The sequence below is a fragment of the Balaenoptera ricei genome, chromosome 9, assembly GCF_028023285.1.
Source record: "Balaenoptera ricei isolate mBalRic1 chromosome 9, mBalRic1.hap2, whole genome shotgun sequence".
Lineage (NCBI taxonomy): Eukaryota > Metazoa > Chordata > Mammalia > Artiodactyla > Balaenopteridae > Balaenoptera > Balaenoptera ricei.
In genome coordinates, this window is record NC_082647.1 from 68,090,062 (window position 1) to 68,112,170 (window position 22,109).

Here is a 22,109-nt window from a genome sequence, read left to right on the forward strand (position 1 = left end):
TTCGAGTCCGCACACACTGGTTTGTCTTGATTACTTTCAGAATGGGTCACTAGCATTGTGTTACAAACTTCAGTTAAAGTAGAGAAATTTGCAAACTTTTTATATTTACTTTCAAAAATATATCAGAGAAGAGTCAAGGTTATTATTCCTTTAATGACATCATTCTAATTGATTTGCCTTCCAGTGTTCTTTCTCGGGTGTGAAAGAAACGTGTAGAGTTACAAGGATCTATCCTACTGGGAATTTTGCATAACCCTGGCTAAACCCCTGGGAATGTTCTGGGAGAATGTAAAATGTAAATGTGAATATCATCTATCATGTGAATCACTGTAGAGGAAACATGGAAAGGAACTAATGTAATCAAATGGAAACGAACAAGTTAGAAAAATAGTAACACACAACTTTGTAAATGAAGAAAATGAGGGATGGTAGATTTTAAAAGACTAGTGGTATAACTAAATTTAAAGTATATGATTTAAAATATAAGATTATTGATGTATTGAATTTAAAACACATGATTTACAAAAACTCAGTCTATATACAAATTTGTATCTACTTTAGAAAAATAAGGCTCATCTATTATTCTAAATACTCTTTTAATTCTCTTTTCTGAAGAGATATAATTCTACTTCCTCTGGACTAAAGCGTATCCTAAAGTTATTCTATTTTTTTCCACAGTGTCTGAATTCTGAAAAGATTCATTTCTAAGAAACAGTTTGTTTGAGCCACATAATTGTTTTCCTAGCCTCCATTCAATTCCTAGGATGTGCTTGTATGATGTTTTTGTTTGTTTTCATTTGTTTTTAATGTCTATACATGCTTCAAACGTCAGCATCCTTCAAAGGTTACCAAACTATATAGCATGACATCATTAAGATTCCAGGTTTCCAACATAAAAACTTTATAAATAAAAACAAGAAAAGCTCAGGAAAATTTTTAGGAAATACCCCAGTGTTATGGTTTAATTTCATTTTTCAGATTTTTTTGAATGCTCTGTTCACCACTCTTCTACGTATGTTTATACACGTTACAGTCGAATGTATGTTCTGTAATACAGCGCTGGGCAGAAACTTGCCATTCATTCTCCTAACCTACATTTACCAAAGGGCTAAAGCAATAAAAGCAAAACCAGAAGCATTTTATTTGATTGAGGTATGTAAGGAAATCTGATTATTCCCATTGGAAAAAAATAGCCCCATAGAAGTTCTAGACGGGCCACACAGAGGGGATGGAGTTTCTTTCTATTCCTAGAGATAGGATCCCTATGCCCCACTAAGCTTTTCCAGACAGACAAGTAACAAACATTTGTAAAGGGCATTTAGGAGACAAGATAGCCTTTCAATTCCAATATTTGATAACCTTCTCCATCCAGAAATGCTCTTTAGACTCTAATCCATATGCCCTATTCCTCTTTTTAAATTATTTCCCTCTTGTTCCATCCTCAGTGAAGATTGAAATTAGCTGGTCACCATCATCTGAACAATAGTCCTTTAAGTCAGTGAAACTTAAAATAAATCACACCTCCACTTTCTTCTTATTAGACTATTTCAGATTTATTTTTACGTGTATTCATAGGTTTCCCTTTATAATTAGGTGTTTTATTCACAAGTCCCAGAGCCATATTTGTTAAACTGTAAATATTCACTAATTGAAGTAAAATAAAATTTCAGCATTCTGAAAGTGCTTGGCTAAACATTCATGGTTTTAGCGTGTTTTTCCAGAAGGACACTATATATAATGCTTTAAGGCATGATCAGACGTTTCTACCTTAAGAAGGGAATTAGAACTTCGAAAATACTTAGGGGAAAATCAGCACTAAGAAGCTGATCACGGTTATGACAACAACTTTACTTATTGTGCTTCTGAAACATGCCAGGCATACTGACTATGACATGCTCCTAATCCTCAAGAAGTTCACAGCCTTACTGACATGTATCTAAAATATTATAATAAACAGAAGATACAAGATGCTATAGAGTCTAACTCTGCAGGGTAAGGATGCAAAGAAAGGTCAAGAAAGACCTCAGTGTGGTGAACTCGCTGCTGAGTCTGGAGTTGGAGGTACACCAGACTGCAAAGCAAAATTTAAAAAAATTTTAAAGCAAAATGAACACGTACAAAGGGAAAGAGGCATAAGAGAGCTCACTCTGTTCGGCGAACTGAAAAATTAGAAAGGCTCAAGTTTAGAGAACGGAGAGACACAGGGTGCTGGGATAGCAAGAGTTAAAACTGAAAAGACAGCCAAGGCCCAGGTTATAGAACAATGTCCGTACAGCTAAAGAATTAGGACTTTGTCCTGAAAGAAGTTTAAAGAGAAAATTAACAAGGTCACATGGCTGTGTGTTAGTATCATTGCAGAGAGCAGACTGGAAGGAGGGAAACCTGAAGGCACGAACACCAACAGAAAGGCTGATTCACAAGTTCCGTGGAGGCAGAAAGTGGGTGTGAACTACGGCAGTGAAATATTAGAAATGGAATCGAAGCCATGAAATTAAGATACTTTTGAGACGTAGAATTAACAACTTGGTAGGCAAAGGGAGGTTAATGGTAAAGAACTGGGACGGACTGAAGATAAATTAAAGGTTTTCAGCTTGGATTGGTGATGCCATCAACTTAGAAAGTCAACAGAAGTTGAAGAGAGATGCTGGGCAGAAAAAAAGTAAAGATTTCACCACTGGCCTCGCTGAGAGTGAACTGTCAGTGGAGCATCACGTTGAAAACTGGGGAGAGCTTCCCTGGTGGCGCAGTGGTTGAGAATCTGCCTGCCAATGCAGGGGACACGGGTTCGAGCCCTGGTTTGGGAAGATCCCACATGCCGCGGAGCAACTAAGCCCGTGAGCCACAATTACTGAGCCTGCGCGTCTGCAGCCTGTGCTCCGCAACAAGAGAGGCCGCGATAGTGAGAGGCCCGCGCACCACGATGAAGAGTGGCCCCCACTTGCCGCAACTGGAGAAAGCCCTCGCACAAAAACGAAGACCCAACACAGCCAAAAATAAATACATAAATAAATAAATTAATTTTTTTAAAAAAAGCTTCTTTCCTTCTGCCCCATTTAAAAAAAAAAAAGAAAACTGGGGGTGCTATGTAAATGGTATTTTATGCTGATGCTCAGCTGAGGGCGGGGGGGGGGGGCGAGTCCCGAGGGGCTGCGTTTTTCTTATTTGCACAAGGACCCCAGTGGTGGATCAGGGACATTAGATGTTCAGTAGACAGGGACAGACTGGAGACCCGCACGAGAGAAAACGACGTAGGAGACATAGCTCGACAGATGCATGCTGACCACAGTAGCCGATAGCCACATGTGTTCACATAAATTTAAAGTCATAAAAATGAAATAAATTAAAAATTAATTTCTTCCGTCCCATTAGCCACAGTTCAACTGCTCAATGAGGAATGTGGTTAGTGGCTCCTATGCTGAACGGTACAGACATAGATTATTCCCATCATCGCAGAAAGTTCTGTGGGACTGTGCTGGCATGGCACAAGAAAAAGAAGAGGAAAGGTCTGGGGACAGAACCCTGGGAAAGAGAGGGAAAGTAGATGAGTGACTTGAGAAGCGGAGTAATCAAAGGAATAAAGAAAGAAAGAAAAAATCATAGGCTGTGAACCTAGAAAAGTGAGTTCAAGGAGACGAATTAATCAAGAATACGAAAAAACAAAAAGAGGGCAAATAAGAAAAGGAGTAAAAAAATACCTTTAGGCATTTGGTAGAGTATTAAAATCATTACCAATTTCTTCAGATATAAAATGACTCCATGAGACTAACTCTCCCACTTTTAGAAAAAACTCCAGTGCCTCACAGGAAGGGACATGTGGAAATGTGACCATTCTCTTCCCACACTTTACTGAAGAAAGGGAGACCTTGCCCAGCTGTCATCCTTAGCCATCATCCTTCCGGGAATTTCTAAGAGTCTCTAATTAAGGTCTAAACCTTAGCTGAACAGGTTTCTTGAAATCCTATGTCTAATAAATACATCAAACAGTACAGAAAATTCTCTTCTCAGATCAAAAATCAAGCTGATACAACAGCAGTTACCAGGTGCTGGGGGCAGGGTAAGTGGGGAGTTACTTTTTAGTAAGTACAGACTTTCAGTAGGGATGATAAGAAAGTTCTGGAAATGGATGGTGTTGATGTTTGCACAACAATGTGACTGCCATCGAACTGCACACTTAAAAATGATTCAAATGATAAATTTTCTGTAATATATATTTTACCACAAATGAAAAACAAATTTTAATGACGCCGAACTAAAATATGTAACATGGGAGAGAATCTGGAAGAAACCTCTTACAACCCTTGACACCTGGGAAATGTAAGACACCAAACATAAAAGTTGAAAACATTGCACACGAACATCTGTTACTCAAAGTAACGTAGGTATTTGTGTTAGATTTATGATATTAGGTGTGAAAATATGGGTTGGATAAGTTGTAAGGTATTAAGCATCTGTTGTTGCTGTTGCTACCGCCTCCTGTGAAACCCTCAATAGCTTGGAAAAATGAAACAAGTTAGAGCTTTAATTGGTGCTAAAAGAACAAAAATGTATTAGGTCAGTTTGATAATCAGGATGGCATTTATACCCTTTTCTTTACTATTCACACCTCAGGTCAATAGCTGCAGTTTGCTGATAGAGGCAAACCATAAATATGGGAAGTAAACCCCGAAGCAACCATGTTGATACAGGCAAAATGCTCATTCTGCGATTAGAGGAGGGGAGAACCCCTGAATCACTCCTCTCGCATGCTATGACAGGCCCTGGAGCAAGGCTCCGGGAAAGAAACACAGAAGGGATCCTAAGAGAAGCCAATGGCTACTTGCATTTGTGTGACTGCAACCAGGAAGCAGATAATGAGGCTAAAAATCAAATCCAAGCATGTGAAAGTTCATGAGTGTAAAATAATACAATAAGCCAGAGGATGCGTGGTCTAAGATTTTTATGTTATACAATAAATCTCATAAGGATTTGAACTACTGACCGTCTCCCATCAGCACACACACTTCTTCCTGCTGAACATACTGAAAAGCTGGAAGTAAACACTTGCACGTTCATGGATCACACCCTGTTTCTTCTCCAAGGATATCAACGAAATAGAGAACAGAACCCTCTTTCAATCCAATCAGTTTTCCTAAGCTCTGCTCAGATCCTACAGGGGTTCTACTGATGTCACAACCTGACAAATACAATCACCTCATGACTGTAAGCTAAAAAGGCACGGACACAATGCAAGAAAAGACACTGGAAGTGGAGACCAACCAAAGAGAAAGGATAAAAGCAGGAAACAAAGACAAAGAAAAGTTCAAGAGATGAGTCATACTATACTTACAACTTTCAGCCTGATAGTCTGGCACAAACTGCTCGTCATTGTCAGGTACCTGAGCTGAAGAAAAAAAGAAATGAAAACAAAATTAAGAGAGAAACTGCCAAGGCATAAAGAATGTCAAGTAAGATCTCTCATGGAAGAGCTTTTTAGACTGAGACCAAACCTATGATTATTTGCCAATGAGCTCCTATTTAAAATGGCATTGACAGCAATATTTGGGAGGAGAAATAGAAGCCATCATCAATATCAAGCAGAAAACACATATGTCAGAAATAAAATGGTGGCAGTTGTAATCCCTGTGAATTTCACCTGCCACATGGAAATAAAAGAAACATGCAAAATAAAAGAAGCTATAGGAATTCCATTAGATGCAGTGGGTTTTTGTTTGGTTTTTGTTTTTTGTTTTTGCAAGAATGGAGTAAGAAGTATTTCAATTCACCTACTGCCGGTGCTTAAGCGACCCATTTAAATTAACCACACAATTCTTTCAAATGATGTGTAATTACTACACATATCCCTCTGCTTTTTAGAAACGTCTGCTTTTGATATGTTCGGTCTACTGCCAGTTAGACTACCATAATTAAAAACGTTTGCCCTAAATTTGGCCAAAATATGTGACAAAGTTTTTTACATGAAAAGATTATCATTGATTTTGGTCATATATAATAAAATATTATATCTCAATGATTATGGTCACAATAATAAAAATAATAAATAATAAAAACAAACTCCATCTTTTCATGCAAAATATTTTCCAGCTGACTATTTAGCACTAACAAAAGAATATCACTATTTCATCAGTCCTAATGTCAAATGACTACCCTATTTTTAGGAAAGGAAAAAAATTCTGAAGAGCAAGTACTTAATGTATTCGGCAATCGAAACACAAGTATATTTTTCACTTCTAGAATATTTTCATCACAGTTAATTTAGACGTCATATAACGTCAATAACCTATTCCAAATTGACATATTACAAAAATGAGTTTTCATCTGCACACACAAATATGCACACTTACACACATACAAACTATATAAAAGCTGGGTTTATAATGAGTTATCATCCTAATTAACTTTAGCTATAACCTGATTAGCTAGTATTACTTTACTAGTACTATCTAATAGTGAAACTTTTTATCCAATCAAGTCATACTAAAACAGATGTCAATTAATTTTTTTAAAAGTGCCTATTCTGTATGGGGAATTCTTATTAACATAATCAGTCTTTGCTGAAAAAGTTTTGTGTTGGTAATTGAGTTAGGAAAAAAAATTCATATAAAAAGAAATTCTACATTTTAAAAATTCTATATAAAAAAGGAACACAACATACATAGAATTAAAATGTCTGTTGTATCAGCTTATTTAATAGGATTTAAAAAAACAAATATTTGGTTGAATAAAATTTATGTTATATTATTAAGAGCGGAACAAATGATAATCTTGGCTATTACCAAGACATATGCAGTTTGACATTCAATTATTTTCTAACAACTTTCTTCTGTACACCAATACTTAAGTTTATTGAAGACAAATTCCATCCTCTGCCACTTAAGGAAACCAAACAAATTAAGCACTTTTTTCCAAATTAGACCTGATACCTATTTGATCAGCCTGTACTGGAGGAAGAGGTGCTTTTTTCTTCCGATTCCACTAATACCTGATACCAAGGTTAACTAAAGGCCAACAAACTTCAAATCATTGTTCTATGTTATGCTGTGTAAACTGCGTAACATTATTTAACCTCTTTGAACTCCATTTTACTCATCAGTTTAATAGTGATAATATAGGTTTTTCATGAGGATTAAATGGAATAGTCTAAACACAACGCCAGACACAATATCAGATACTCAAGAAACGTTACCTATATTCTTCTTTCCAAACCTCCACCACCCATCCCTTTTTTTCAATTCACACACGAAGTACTACTCAAATCATTACAATGCAAGTTTATTATCATTACTTCTAATGAATTATATTGGAGACGGATCAAAATCGCAGCTAAAATTTGTACATTAGCATTCTCTTAGCTATAAACATTTTTTTGACAGTACAGTAAACCTGATTTTTCTCAAAGACTCACAAATTATAAGTGGAGGAGTATCCATTAAAATAAGTCTTTTCACCAAAAAAATTACAAAAATGTTTTTAATATCTATTTAATAAATAACAGCGGGCAGACAGAATCAAATCTTACACATTTTTCCCACCATATCCACAGGTTTTGGTTTTCCTTTGAAATTAACAGCTAAACCCAGATAACTACTGAGATGCAAAATTATCAACCACAGCAATCACTATGCTTTTAAAAAGCCAACATTTACAAGAATCTAATAAAAACGTAATATCCCTTTACAGGAATAGTTAAAAATAGCGGGTGAGTAACAAAAATGTATTTGTAACAGAATATGCTGGTATGACTGTCCCAAAGGCCAGACTTTTTTTTTCTTACTATCATAAGACAAAGTTGCAATTCAATGATATACATCACTGCAAGAAAGGCGTAAAAATCGATGATGGATAAGCAGTGTATGTTGGGAGATGGGAGTTGGGGAGGCAAAACTTCAGAAGGAGAAGAAACCAGAAGTTATACCTCACAAATACAGAAAATAGCTACATACCAACAATTTTGTAAAAAAGAATAAGAACTGCTATTTCTGTTCTAACTCCTTAACATACTGAATAAATACTTCACACTTATGCCTGAACATATTCCAGAATTTTAACAAAAAACATATGACTCACATTTTCACAGAAGCTAATCTTAAGAAACTGAATAGACCAAATGAAGCAGCATGCTACTTAAATAGACAAAAGCTGAAGTCTACCTCTAACTTCAAGTTAGAGTCAAAGGAAAGCAGCTAACGAAAAACACAAGTTGGATCTGGGCAAGGAAAATATGACAAAGTATTGCCACACTCGTATCGTACATTTCCTTTTTTTTCCTCCATTCACGGGGAATTCTGTGAAGTAGCAAACTACAGCTTCCTGAAAATTTGCGGCAAGCCACACCAACTCCAAAGTGGAAAATTAACAATAGAGGCCAACCTAAAAATAAATTAGTTTTTTCACTGCTATCTATAATAAACTCTGCTTGGAATAATCACCTTTGGGGAATGAAAATGTTTCCCCACACTCTGTAATTAAAGAGGAAGGGGAAGGAGTACGAAAGGAGAAGAGAAAGTATATACCAAAAGACCAATAAAAGGCTTTCAAGAAGATGAAGCATGTGGATTTTACTGGTAATAGCTGGAGCGCTTCTATCAGTTCATCACACATTAATAGACAAGTTGCCATCAAGTCTCAGGACTTCGCCTTTAAAAGGGAAGTATTTGCACTCTCAGCTATTTACCTAGATTATTATCCAAAGTTGTTTCTCCTCTCTCTCTCTCTCTTTCTCTCTCGTTCTACTACATCGCAATACATATTATGAGAAAGAAACCCATGAAAATATTAATCACAATCTTGATGTCACAGAATCACTAACCCTTATTTTGAATGTTAATATACTTTCTTAAGTAACATTTCTTGGGCGGGGCTGGGATGGGGAGTGGACAATTTTTAAACAAGAGTTTGTCTGTCTTTTGTGCTTATTTTAAACCTTCAAATAAAGTAATAATCATTACTTAAGGAAAGGTGAGTGTTGAAATATTTTCTAAGTTTGGCTGCAAACAAGTAAAAACCCCCTTTTTCTTACAAACCAGGCGCCTGTCAGGTTTTCTTTTAAAGCTAGGGAAAAAGTGGAAAAATTACAACTGAAACAAATGTCAAGTTGAAAAGGGGTTAATATTTAATTAAAACCAGTTCTATCCACTGTAACAATGACCTGGAGCCAAACAAGGCGGAAGATGTATGAGTCATTCTTTCTGCCCGTGAATGAGACAGCTGATCTCCTCAGCAATTCCTCCAGACGAGCAGGCAGAACTGGAGTTCCGCCTCCATTCACAAAAACACAGTCCAGCATGAGCCATGGGGCCCAACCGCAATCTTTTCATGTCACACCCTTCCAGAGAGCTAAAGCAAGGCAACTTGAACTTGCAGTATAAACATACCAGTTTTATTGCTCTGTCTCAAATACAGCTCAAATCCATTAAGGTACACGTTTAAATAAATGACAAAGTTAAATCCATATATGTATTTACATATGTTTAACCCATCCTGCTTTATAGGGTAATTTGTCACAGAAACTTGAATGTATAAAACTAAGAAGGAAAAAAGAAAAGAGGTAAAGATAGACGGATGGATGGATGGATGGACGGATGGATGGAAGGAAGGAAGGAAAGAAGGGGGAAAAAAAGTCAAACCGTTAAAGAAATACCTTATTTTTCTTGCTTATTATTCAAATGCTCTTTTTATCTTAAGATTGTAATAGTTTATTGCTGAACTTAGTAGCATTTCACTCTCACAGGGTTAAGAAACAAGTTTCTCTAAAGAAATTTAAATTTTCTTTTAAATAAAAGTAAAACAACAAGAAAATCAACCTTCACACAGTCGTATTTTGTTTAATCCTAAAATGAAGCTTCAGGCCATGGAAGAAAATAATCATGAGGCCACTAAGCCTGCTTTTATACCACATCGCTTTTAACATTAAAATGATTGTACCAATGTATAAGCATTAATTAATGCAGAAGTATAAATACATTTAAACAGATGAAAAAAGGGGGCATTTTCCCCATGACAAAAACATCTTTAATATTGATAAAGGCATTCTTTCTGTATGCTCTAAAAGAAAGAAAATAGTAAGTTTTAGTTGTCTTTAGTCTCAAATCAACTTCAATTTCCTAACTCTAACCTATAGAGAGGCTTGAAAACTTAAGTGTAGCTCAGAGCTGTTGTTATTACCCATATATTTTCTCTAATGCTACTGAGGTCTGACTTCTATTACTATTATCATTATTATTATTATTATTTTAATTACAATGTTGTGCACAGATCAAAGGAAATAAAGTTATATTATGAAATTCAAGAAATTATACATTTTCTGTAACTGAATTAGAAAAGCTCAGCAATATTTCATTAACATGTATTAGGACCCTCTGGAAAACCGATATCTAGGCTACACCAAATCCGAATTCTATTTTTAACAAATTTTTCTATTTTGCAAATAGACCCTAGATGAAAATGCATTTATATACTTCCAATAAATGTTGAGAAATAGAATACATCTACTCTACCTGCTAACCTTTAATCAAGTCCAAACAAGAAGTCTTTGTTTCATAGTTTAGAGTATTTCCTGGTACAAGAAAAAGATGGATAGTAGCTCCCCCCTCCCCCCATACAATGACTCTTGCTCAAGTCTAAGAAATAGTATGAACTTCTGTAATTTAATGCCTAATTCTCAATTCCTTTTTTATTTAAACCACACAAAATAATGTAGTTTTTAAAGCCTTTTCTCCTTACTGCCTCACATTTAAAAAAAAAATCATGAGTACATACCCAATTTATGTTCCGTTTCAAAAAGAAACAGTCTAGTTTTTAAAAAATAAAAATGAGTACATTATGACTACTGTGTATTATGGGTGGCATTATGTATATTGAGTAACAAGAGCACATATTATTTGAGGAAATTCATAATAAATGATTTTGATTATAAATTTAGTGTCAGCCACTAAAGTGAACTGAGGAGATAGAATGACATCTCTACTTTTCAGCAAACCTGACTATTAATAGAAGGTCACATATAACAAAAGGAAAAAAGCTTATCGGCATGAGGGCATGAGGTAAGAATAATCTTTAGTGCAGAAAGGTTATTCTTGGAGGCACAACTTTGACTCAAGTGTCCTGGCAGCATGAAACTTGACTTACAACACAATTGAAAAACATTCTACCCTGATGGCAGCGAACCACTGTCGACAATTTTCCTTAATATTACTGATGAAAAGAAACCTCAAGGACATCTAGACCAACATCAAAGATAACACTCAAAAGTTGCTATGTATTTATATTAGATACATATGAAATGTATTATTTTTCTTTAAGTTGTGTTAAAGGTAAACTTTAACAAGCAACTTTAAAAGAATGTGATCCTCTTTTAACTCAATTTTACATCCTTCTATTTCTGTCCCCCCCCACACACACACAAAAGGTTCCATTTTAACTACGAATTTCTAGGACGCCCTTCCTTAAAGCACCACTTAAAAAAACAGGACGTTACCAGGATGTTGATAGAATTGATATTTGAACTCATTATTTCATGGGATCAAATAATTGGAATTGCCTTTCTGTCAGTGGCAATCTAATTCAAAAGTCAAAGAATCAATAAAGAGTTGTACACAGTAAAATGACAATATACAGTGGCTATGGCAAAATTTAAAATAAGCACATTCTTCACTTTTTTAACTGCTACTGTGGTCACTGAAAACATTACGTTTTCAATTTTTTTCAGAATATGATGTGATTATTTTAAATCGTGGCGTATATGTTAAAAAACCTTAAAATTGCAGTGTTAGTACTTCAAAAGTGATACTAATATAAAGTTATATTCTTCAAAAACATATTTTTGACCCCTGTTTAGAAATTTGGTGGAAGAATGGAAGCATATTTTTTGGAGAGGACTTTAGTGAACTGAAAATACTGGTTCCAACCCCACCCTCAAATAAGTCCTGCCTTATCTATCCAAATTTTTCCTTGGACATAAAACACATTTCATAATCCATAATAATTTACCTATGAGCAATCCATGTTACACTTCGGGTCTACCTTATAAAAATCTTTACAGGAAAAAAATAAATTAAACCTGAAACAATATATTATTTCCCAAGTATTTAGGGACTTTGATAATTTTTTAAAAATTCATATGACACATTACGACTACCTTGACTCTCCTGCCTAGTAACATTTTTAGACCTGTTTAACTTCCCAGTGGGATTCTTATGGGAGAAACTTGGTTAATTGCCAATGGTCTTTTTAAAAAGGGTCAAGATGGCTTAAAATTCCATGGTCCCTTTCTTGGCGATAAAGAATTATGAAAAGAAATATGTAAACCGTTTATAGTCTGCCAGTTTGGCAATGTTTTAATTTCTGGATGACCAGAAGAACATAAATGAACAGATCTAGCTACAAATAAACTAGTATAATTTTGAGATCTCTTCTTAGCTAATATTGTTCAAGATGTGGGATAAGTTAAAATGCTAATGCAAATAGCATAATTATATAAAATTGCTAAAAATAAATGTGCAGTCCATTAACAGACAATTTTAAAAACCCACCTCTCTTCTTACTCTTAGATTTTTAAAAATAAAATTAATGTTATGCTTATATTATGATAGGATAAATTTGTAAAGTATTCTGGAAAAATGTTTAAATTATCCTAAAATGCAATCTTACTCATGGTTTGTAAATAGGAGCCCACCTGGGTATTCAATAAAACACTCCGAGGATTAATTCCTGAACTTATTTAAGCTTATAAATTCTTTTCTAAGTAAAAGTCCATGTTCTTTCAAATACATCAATCATTTTCTAGGTTTATTTTATATAAAGCTAAATCTTCAGATCTGATTTACAGGTTAAGTTAATTATCATGGGTAAGAATATTCAGTGCAGCGTTTTAAAATAAACTTGGATGAATTACCAAATCACTTATCTGAGGGACAAAGAAACAAAACAAGTCAAAAGTAAAACACTGCACTGAAACTGATTATAAAATGGTAAGAGTCTGTCACAGATTCCACATTTTTAAATTCCAGGAACAGAGTTGCTGTGCACATTCAAAATCTGCCAGCAAGTGCACTGACTTGGAATCAATGAGACTTCAACATCTTAAGAACCAACAAACCTTCCAGAACAATTAAAATAGATATCTGAAGGTATTCTGGATAAGCGAATAAATTCCCTCATAAACATAATGTTCTCACAACATTTAACTTTGCAAAACTAACAGATAAAATTCATGCAAGAGCCTCTGTGCAGATTTTTCTTGAGAAAGTTACATTTGAATATATGGCTTATGTTGCAATAAGTAATCTACTGCAATAAGTTTCATTTACAGTGACAAGCAAAATGACCTTTAAATGTAACTAAAACTTTCATTAATACTTACCTTTCATTAACATACAAATACAATCACCCTTGCAAAGGGATACTGGAAAAGCTATTTAACTTAAAAGCTTTATAAAGATTGCAGAAGCCCTTTGGAAGAACTAGAATATCAGCAAAACAAAGAAACTTATTTTACATGCTAACAGCAACTTGATCAACTGCAAGCAAGACCACTAGAAAAAACACAGCAGTCTGCCTCAAAGTAGCAACAGCAATGCTTGGGTTCCATTTAAAGAGACCCTCTCTCTTCTTTGAACCATCTTAAAAATCTGTTCCAAAAATTGCATGTTTCCCATGTAATGCAAAGACAGAAATAACACAACTATACTCAATACCTAAATATCTATAATTTTCTCTTTGTATTTCCCACAAAACACATCGTAGGATAAAATTATTATTTCACATTTAGTATAACAAATCCAAAAGAAAAATTTCAAATTATAGATGCCAACAAAAGTCCCTCAACATTAGACATTTCTCAAGTTGTATAAAGCTGTACTGAAGCAATATTTCCTTGTTCCTATAAAATAAAGTTTCACAATAAAAGATACAATAGACTGCAACACAAATTTTATCAAAAAGCAATCAAAAATAAAAGTAATGCCTTTAAATATCTCCTTGCTATATTAAATAAATCCTAATAAAAGTGTTATAATAGCAAAGGTCAATTTCAACAAACATCACATCATAGTAACAAACAGAAAACATTTTTAAAATCCTCCAATCCCCCCAAGATTTATTTTAAAGCCATGGATTTCCTTAGCATTGGATACACACCTAACGTTCTGTGTTGTGAACAAGGTGGAAAGAAGACACTTGCACTTAAATCTTGAAGCATCCCGTCCTGATGAACCCAGAGAAACTAATTTCTGCCATCAGAAAAGTCCTCCACCAGAACACCAAATAATGATATGCGCTGTTCTAAAGGAAACAGCAAGCCGAGTTCTGGCTCTAGGAGGTCTCTCGAGGTACAATAATATAAACCTGATCAATTGCAATTAAAATCTGAACAGAGGCTTAGAACTTGAAGTCTTGGTGCATTAGTTCTTGCCAAAAGCAGATGTGATTGTGAGCTGGAAGCAATTTCTCCTGGTAATTTGTGATGACACTGGGTAGTGCAGTCCCAGATTCCCCGAAGACAAACTCATCAGAGGCTCTAATGTATGCATGACACATGAGGTGGCTCTTTTAGAGCTCAATTAATTGGGCTGAACATTAAGACAGCAAGTTCAGGACTTTTTTTTTTCCCCTTCTAGAGTTGCTTTTCCCCTCCTTTGAAAGCAATTTTTTGCCTTACCTTCTGCAAGCCATGTTTCCTGTAATTGACTTAGATCTTGAAAGAGTTCTAAAAAAACAAGTCAAAGACATAAACAAAAGATTGGCAAACCTTTAGCCTACATTAAATGGAAATGTTTGTCATGAAATTAGTACTACAGATCAATTTAATTTGAGGAGGGGCGTCAATATAAAAAGAAATCAGGATTTATAACTTAATTATATCAATAATCCTGCCCATTTTGATGCCTATTAAGCAATACTTCTCAATATCTTTTTTTCCCCCCTTTTTAACAGTTAGCTTAATAAATAAGCTTAGGGACCTCAAACAACACGCATACACTAGAACTCAAAAAGGCTGAGGTAAAAGGCATGTCCATCCACAGAAACCTTTCTTAAATATATTCAACGACTGCTAAAACAGTAGTAGGGGAAAAATCAGAACGACTGAAAAACGTTTTATTTCTATCTTCCGAATCTTATATAAAATATGTAGCAGTACATTGTATAATTCTCAAAGTTCTATATGTTTTGAAGTTCAATGCCTCAAAACTAAAAGGGACAACTCTTAAATACAAGATTTTAGAAGAAAATTTCTACAGTAATAGGTTTACAAAAGTCAGAGAGATAATTCTCTGGTACCTGTTTATTATCAAGTCCAAAACTGTGTATTCTGTCATAGTGGGGAGGGAGAGGCATGTGTAACTTATTTATACTTATATGAAGATTTGAGGATGTTTCAGAATTCAATATACCTAATCTAAATGGCAAACTGAACTTTGGTAATTAAATCTAAGTATGGTAAGTTTATTATGAATGCCTGCATAGGGCTGGAATAATTTATAATATATTGACCTCCTACCAACAGTTCATAAAAAGAATCTGTAATCCAATTTCCCAAATAGGTATTATAATTACTAATTAGGCCTTGATTATGATTCATTGAACATTTTAAGGCCTCACCATGTGGTCATCAAAATCATCAATGAAAAGTTTGATAACAGTATATGGTTTTAGTGTAAGGGGATGGGAAATCAAACAATCACTTATATTGCTCAACTTCTAATAGAGGAGAAAAGAGAAATTAAGCAGTGTGCACAGCTGCCTAATTTGCCCCACTGTGTTGGATATTTCAAAATTGTTACCTTAGTGTATGGGATTACTTGTATGCCATATGGACAGAGGTATTTAAACACAAAAGAATGATTAAAAGAAGGATGTCACTGTTAAGTTTTTATTTCCTTCTTGCATTAGTTTGTGACAGAGCCATAAAATATCCCTCAATGCAAACTGTCACATCATGTTAATTGCTCCAAATAAAAGTCTTGGTTAAACGCAGTAATTTGAAAGTGTATTATTCTTAAGGTAAGACTGAAGTGCTTCTCTTCTTTATGAGGGTGGGAAGTATAGGTTAAGAGGGGGGATTCAGCCCAAAATCAAACCTCACCTTCTGAATCATGAGCCAGATCTCTGTTAATGAATTTTCTTTTCCTGACATTTGTTGGTTTCTCGTTACAATTTCTCCCACGCTGATTCTACAAAGGGAAAGATAAAATCCTTTAAAAGAATGTAAACCTCACATGTCACACACACATAGAAATACACATGCATACAAAAGTCTACTGGATCTTCTCCCTAAATAGCAAAATAAAAGTCCATCGTATCAATTCCAATAATCATTTTCTGTGTTCATTTGACAGTGAAAGCTTATGCTGAGAACTCAACAGCCAGGGAGAGTTGCTTCCCTGTGCCGATGGTAATACACTATTTATCAGTCATATATTCATGGTATCTCAACATCAAAACAACATTAAGCAATTACACTTAAAGTCGTTTTAGGCTGGATCAAAGCTAGATTAAAACACAGTGAATTTTATTCTCTCTGATACCCCCCTAAAAAAAGAACAAAAACAGAGTGGTGAAATGAAAAATATAAAAGAGACAATGAAAAAAAAAAACCCCATATAAACAAAAAGTGTCAGCATTTGTCTCAACTTCATTCTTTTCAATGTGGCAGACAAACCCAGCCAAAAACTTTGAGAGCAGCAGCTGCTGCTGCCCTCCATCTCCTCTTCCACTCATCTTGAGCACTTTAATCAGAAAAAGGAGTCTTAAAAACAAAACTATGCCTTATCCAAATCATTGAAAGGTAAGCTCATTTTGAAGATTGGGCTTCTAGAAGCAGAGTCGCCCTACAGTGGCAACAAAGCAGATAAAGTATCTGCAGTCCCAGCCCCCTTGCCCCCTCCCTTCTCATTCTCTCCCTCCTCCCCACCCCACCCCCTCCGTCGGAGTCAAGTTTATAAACAGCAACTTTCGAACTGATCACTCACATTGGTGACCATGTAAGGCACTTGCTGGTCATAAAATCCATCCATTCTGCTGCTCTTCGCAAATCTCGGCTCAGTGTTTTATATTTTGAGCATTTAGCTGGAGATTTCCTCGGGATCTGGACTTCTATCAACCTAGAGGGGAACAAGATGGCTTTTAGGCTAAAAAAAAAAAAAAAAAAAAAAAAAAATCATGAATGAAGCTCTTGAATTTGCATAGCTAATTACCCTCCGACAGTCCCATTCACAAAAATAACCCTCCCTACACCGCCTCCTTCACCTGGATCCAAAGAGAGCCAAGAGAGTTCACAATTTACATATTTTCGGCAGTAGCAAAAATCCGAACCAGAGGCGATGTATTTATTTACACTCTCGATGTTTCCCTGCGCGGTCGGTGTACCCCGGGCAGCTCTGATTCGCAAACGTGTGCAAAACTAGCAATGGCGATCAACGAGACTTGCTTTGCACCTAACGGGACTAAAGAGACGAAGACACCTCTTTCATAAGGATAGTTTTTGCAACCCACAACCATGCAATTATCTGGAGAGACATAAAAAGTTGTTGGATAGACCCACCTGAAGGCCACGCTAGGCGAACGGCTGCAAAAAATTCCCTCCAATTTTAATAAAAACATTAATTATTGCCCAGCACTTCCCCCTTGGAAGCCGAAAGCGCCTCTGACAGAGCTCAATTCGGTGGTTTTTCCTCTACTTCTCCTCCAGGGGCCTCCAATCCAAACTGATGGATCGCTGCCTCCCATTGGCTCCGCGTCTCTTTCACAAGATCGGATTTCGGGCTGTCAATCAGGAGGCTTGCTGCCCCTGCTCGTGAATCTCCCGCGCCCCTCTGCCCGTACCCGTGCTCCGCCGGCTGGCGCGGTGACCACTGCCTGGAAACGCCACAGAGCAAATCGACTGCCGTCCTAACCAGCTGCTTATTGTTAAGGCGCTCGGGGACACCGAAGCCATGTGTTTCGAGTCGCCAGTTCTCCTTACTGGTGTGTTTGGTCCACTAATTGGGCTGATTTCCTAAAGCACATTCGTTCGGGTCAGATATATACTCCGAAGCGCGATCCACCAAGACCGTGCCTCCTTAGTCTCCCACCACCCCTCCCTCAAGATCTCCAGCCCCTCTACTTTGAACCTGATAAGGAGCCCACCTCACACTATAGCCTCGTTCCCACTAAGTTTTTGGCCCAGGTTCTCTTCCCATTTTTCAACACCCACCATAACCATTATGGCGCATCAAAAACATTATTTTTTTTAACGTCACCCTCAAGTAAATCTTTCATGGGACAGTAAAATCTATGGGGAAAGCACCTGGGAGAAGCAGAGGAATTGCTTCAGGAGTGGTTGCGTTGGAAGGGAGAACTACAGAGCGATCTAGGTGAGGGAAAGTATTTAAATAAAATTTGTCTCACGTGTGCACTGGGACAAGGTGTTTCCAGTCCCTGGTGGAGGTGGGGAGGAGCAGGGATAGGTTGGGGTGGCTCTGATATCCTAGCGACCCGCACGTTTCCTGAGCTTTTGTTATGTATACACGGAGGCGGAGGGTGTCACTTACTGTACTTGACGCTTTCACTTCCTCTCCAGCTTTTAAACAGCCAGAGCCGGGAGTTGGGGGAGAGAGGCGAGGGGCGTCGGGTTTCAAGGACAATGACTAGGACGTTAAAAAGTGAGGGCTGCAATTCTGAAACCACTTGCCCTGACCCTCCTACGGGCCTTAGAGATGAAAAGAGTCACTTAAGAAGCCTCGGCCCAACCGGGGATGAGAGGCCTCGGGGATGGGACCAGGGACTCAGTGGTGTTGAAATTCATTTGTGATCCTGGTGGCGACCAGAGCTAGAGACCAAACGATGTTTCCGGCAGCTGTTCAGCCCTTTGGGAAACGTGCTGCAGTTCTTAATTTCTAATTGAAAGTTTCCTTCCTTAAATGGAACGTTATGGAGCCGTGTTAAACCGGAGTGTGAGCGCACAAGGCTCAATTCCGGACCCATGGAGGTCATGGGTCAAAACAATTTTAATATTTAAAAAAAAAACGTATTACTGGGGAAACACCCAATAACTGTGGACAGCAAGGACACACACCGTGCGTTCCCTGAAAGTAATAAATCAGAGTCAGCCTGTCCTAAGGCGCGCACCTACAAGCATTTTGAGCGGGAACTGCACATTTACACGAGCCGGGGAGGGGTTCGGGCGCAGCCTGGCCTCGAGGCTGGCATCGTGAGGCTCTAGGGTACTTTCTGAGGGTGCAGTCAGGCGGCAAGGGTGTCCCGCCGCCTAGCACTCCCGGGATAACCCAGCCCCCGTAACCTGAGCAACAGTTTCCAAAGACCTTCTCTGCTGCCGGAGCCTGACGGGTAACGATGGTAACCGGGAGGGGGCGGAGCTTCAGACTCAGCCCCCGCGAGGTTCTCTCGGCAGCCAATAATTTACCGTCTGTTCCCAGCCCACTGTTGTTTATTGCTGACCCCGCAGCGCTCCGCTAGGGGATTGGCCGCTTTAGGAAAAGAGGCGGAGCCTCTCCCGCCCCTGCAGCCACCTTTCGGCTCCATTCACAAAATTCCGGCCTTTCTTGGTCACGTGGTTGGGGGCGTGGCGGGGCAAGGGAAATGACACAATAAAGGCCCAAGTTTTCCAAACCACAAAACTTTTTCTGCCTCGCTACCTCCTCTCTGTTCCGTCAACGAACAAATACTAGAAGATGAGGAAAAGGAGGCTTAGGTCTGGGAGCAACAAAGAGGGGGGAAAAAAATAAGTCCGAAATTAAAGGAAGACTCACAGGGAGATAATTACGGGGTACATACACTGCATATGAGAAAAGCTGCGAAAGAGGAAAGGAAGAGAATAAAGGAGTGGGGAGAAAGCCTTAAGGACAAGCTAGGAACTTAGGCTTGCTGCTTCAAGTCATTGCTTTTAGACTGTCAAAGAGTAAATGGATTTCAGTTTTCTCACAACTCTAATTTTCATTCCTACCTTAGATTTATCCCATAGTTTAACTTTTTAAAGCTTCTTTCAGGCACGCTGCAGGTTTCACTGGCTGACAGTTTTAGTTTCCATTTGCCAAGACTTCACTCTTTCACAGGCCCCCAAAAGCACTACCCCTACTTCCCACCTACGCTGGACTGACCAACAGAAGCTGAGCCTTAATCCTCGGATTTGACTACGTATTGCAGGGGCTCCATATTTTCCCTTTGGATTCTTTAAACGAACTCAGCTTTTCTAACTATTTGATCTTAACAGTAATTGAATACGATGATATGTGACTAAGCAGACAAGCCAGTCTCGCTACAGCTCAGTTTTGTTGAAACAGCACACAGTTTCGAGATTAATGTTTCCCTCTAGCAAGTGGACTGTGGGACCATGCTCCCTCCTCCCTCCCACTTTCTCTTCTGCCCTTTCTCTTTCTGTCCTTTTTGTGCCGTGATACTTAGACACTAGCTTTTAGTTTGGCTGCTGTTTATCTTCTCTGCTTGGCGCCGGGAAAAACCAGTAGACCTAGTGGCTGAAAGCATTGGAAGGGCTAAAAATTCGTTTTTCAGAAATTGTTACCATTGTGGAAAATGTCTACAGAGGCAGCTGTTCTATCCGCAGAGAGGAACATCAAAAGTTGCACAGAGTTTCCACTACTTTTGAAAGTGAGTCTTTAAAAATCAGCTTAGTAAACGCTAGTCCTTCTTGAATGGAAAATTTCATTTTGGCAGGATTTCAGGCATAGAATGGCAGAGCAGAGGCCAAGAGGCTTTGACATTTATTTACTTGTATTTTGAAATTCCATTTGGGTTTTGAAATTAGAGCTCTTGAGAGAAAGCCCACCTTCCCCCCTCCGCCCCCCATAAAAATCCATTTCTGAGTTTGGAAAGTTTTTAGATTGCATAAAAAGCTATTTAAATCTTTACAGTTCCTTTGCTGTTATTTAATAAAATAAAATTCATTAGTGTCTTTTCTGCAGTTAACTTATTATAGCATTATACTGAAAATGCCTGATGTTAAAGCACATTTCTAAAAGCAGCAGAAAGAAACTAAAATGGTACTGATAGTTTGAAATGGTTAATATGATTAAAATTAAATGAAATTTGTTCAAATTGGGTTGATTATTAAGTAAAATAGTAACCTGTATAATTTTTTTAATTCTTTATAAGCAAACTGTTAATGGCCTAGTTTGCACAGAGCTACATCAAATAGATAAGGAAAAGACAGACCATTAAATAGACAAGTGGGCATAGGAATGAACAGGTGAATATAATTTTACAGGAAAACTTAGAAACCTGCCAGAATAGTGAAAGATAATGAGTGGCTATAGTGGGCTCCCTGTGGGAAGAGAAGCAGGGATTTGAGAGGAGGGTAGACCCTAGGAAGAAGGTAAGGGTATCAAGAAAATTGACACTGTGTACAAGGTGTTAGCTCCCACTCTAACCCTGCCATTCTCAGCAGGAGAATACCTCCAATATTCCCTTGTAGAGGAAATGTGATTTAAAAAATTGTTAACTGCATTGGAAGTCAAGACATTATTCATTAAAAAAAATTAAAAACATCTTTATCCCATCAAGTTGGAAAAAAATTCTAATGTCCAGGGATGTTAGCGTTGGGATAAGGGCACTCACATGTATTGCTGGTTGGAATGTGACTTTCTGTAACCTTTATAAAGCAAGTATCTACTAGACCCTAAAATGTCTAAAGTAAGTATGAAGTCAGTATCTACTAGACCCTAAAATGTACAGTATCTATTAGACCTTAATTAGACCCAATAATCCTGATTTGGGAAATCTATTCTATAAAAATAAAAGCAATGTGCATAAGGACATTTACTGAAGTATTATGTATAGAGGGGGAAATTTAGAAGCAACTTCAATACCCACCAATAAGGACATGGTTTTTAACATAGTATGATCATTTCATACTTTGGAATTCAATTATGGTGCTTATATAGCTGTTAAAAAGTATGCTGTGTTCTTGGTTCTCAAACTTGAGATTACTTAAGAAACTCCTTGTTAAAAACTCAGATTCCTGGGTGGACCCATAGAGTTTCCGATTCAGTAGACCTGAACTTGGGCCCAGCAAGCACATCACATGAAAATTCTGTTGCAGAGGATTTTGTTGTAGTTGGCCTCTGAATCTTTCTGGGGAAACCCTGGGTTGGACCTCTACC

At 37.3% G+C, this 22,109-nt stretch overlaps 1 protein-coding gene across 6 annotated transcripts in view; it reads right to left on the reverse strand.

Annotated features, from left to right (window-relative positions):
* ETV1 (ETS variant transcription factor 1) overlaps positions 1 to 17,776 on the reverse strand; it is a 95,753-nt gene extending 77,977 nt beyond the window's left edge. The window contains exons 1-6 of one of the 6 annotated variants that reach the window (XM_059932821.1): positions 17,537 to 17,776; positions 17,330 to 17,438; positions 16,965 to 17,096; positions 16,079 to 16,166; positions 14,654 to 14,701; positions 5,327 to 5,380 (exon numbers count right to left, since the gene is read on the reverse strand). In XM_059932821.1, coding sequence (XP_059788804.1) covers positions 5,327 to 5,380; positions 14,654 to 14,701; positions 16,079 to 16,166; positions 16,965 to 17,009 — 235 coding nt within the window. In that variant the 5' untranslated portion in view covers positions 17,010 to 17,096; positions 17,330 to 17,438; positions 17,537 to 17,776. Of the gene's footprint in view, positions 1 to 5,326; positions 5,381 to 14,653; positions 14,702 to 16,078; positions 16,167 to 16,626; positions 16,714 to 16,964; positions 17,124 to 17,241; positions 17,439 to 17,536 lie in introns of those variants that run through there. The other 5 variants (XM_059932819.1, XM_059932818.1, XM_059932820.1 and 2 more) reach the window with 5 other exon arrangements.
* Positions 17,777 to 22,109: the final 4,333 nt, after the last annotated feature.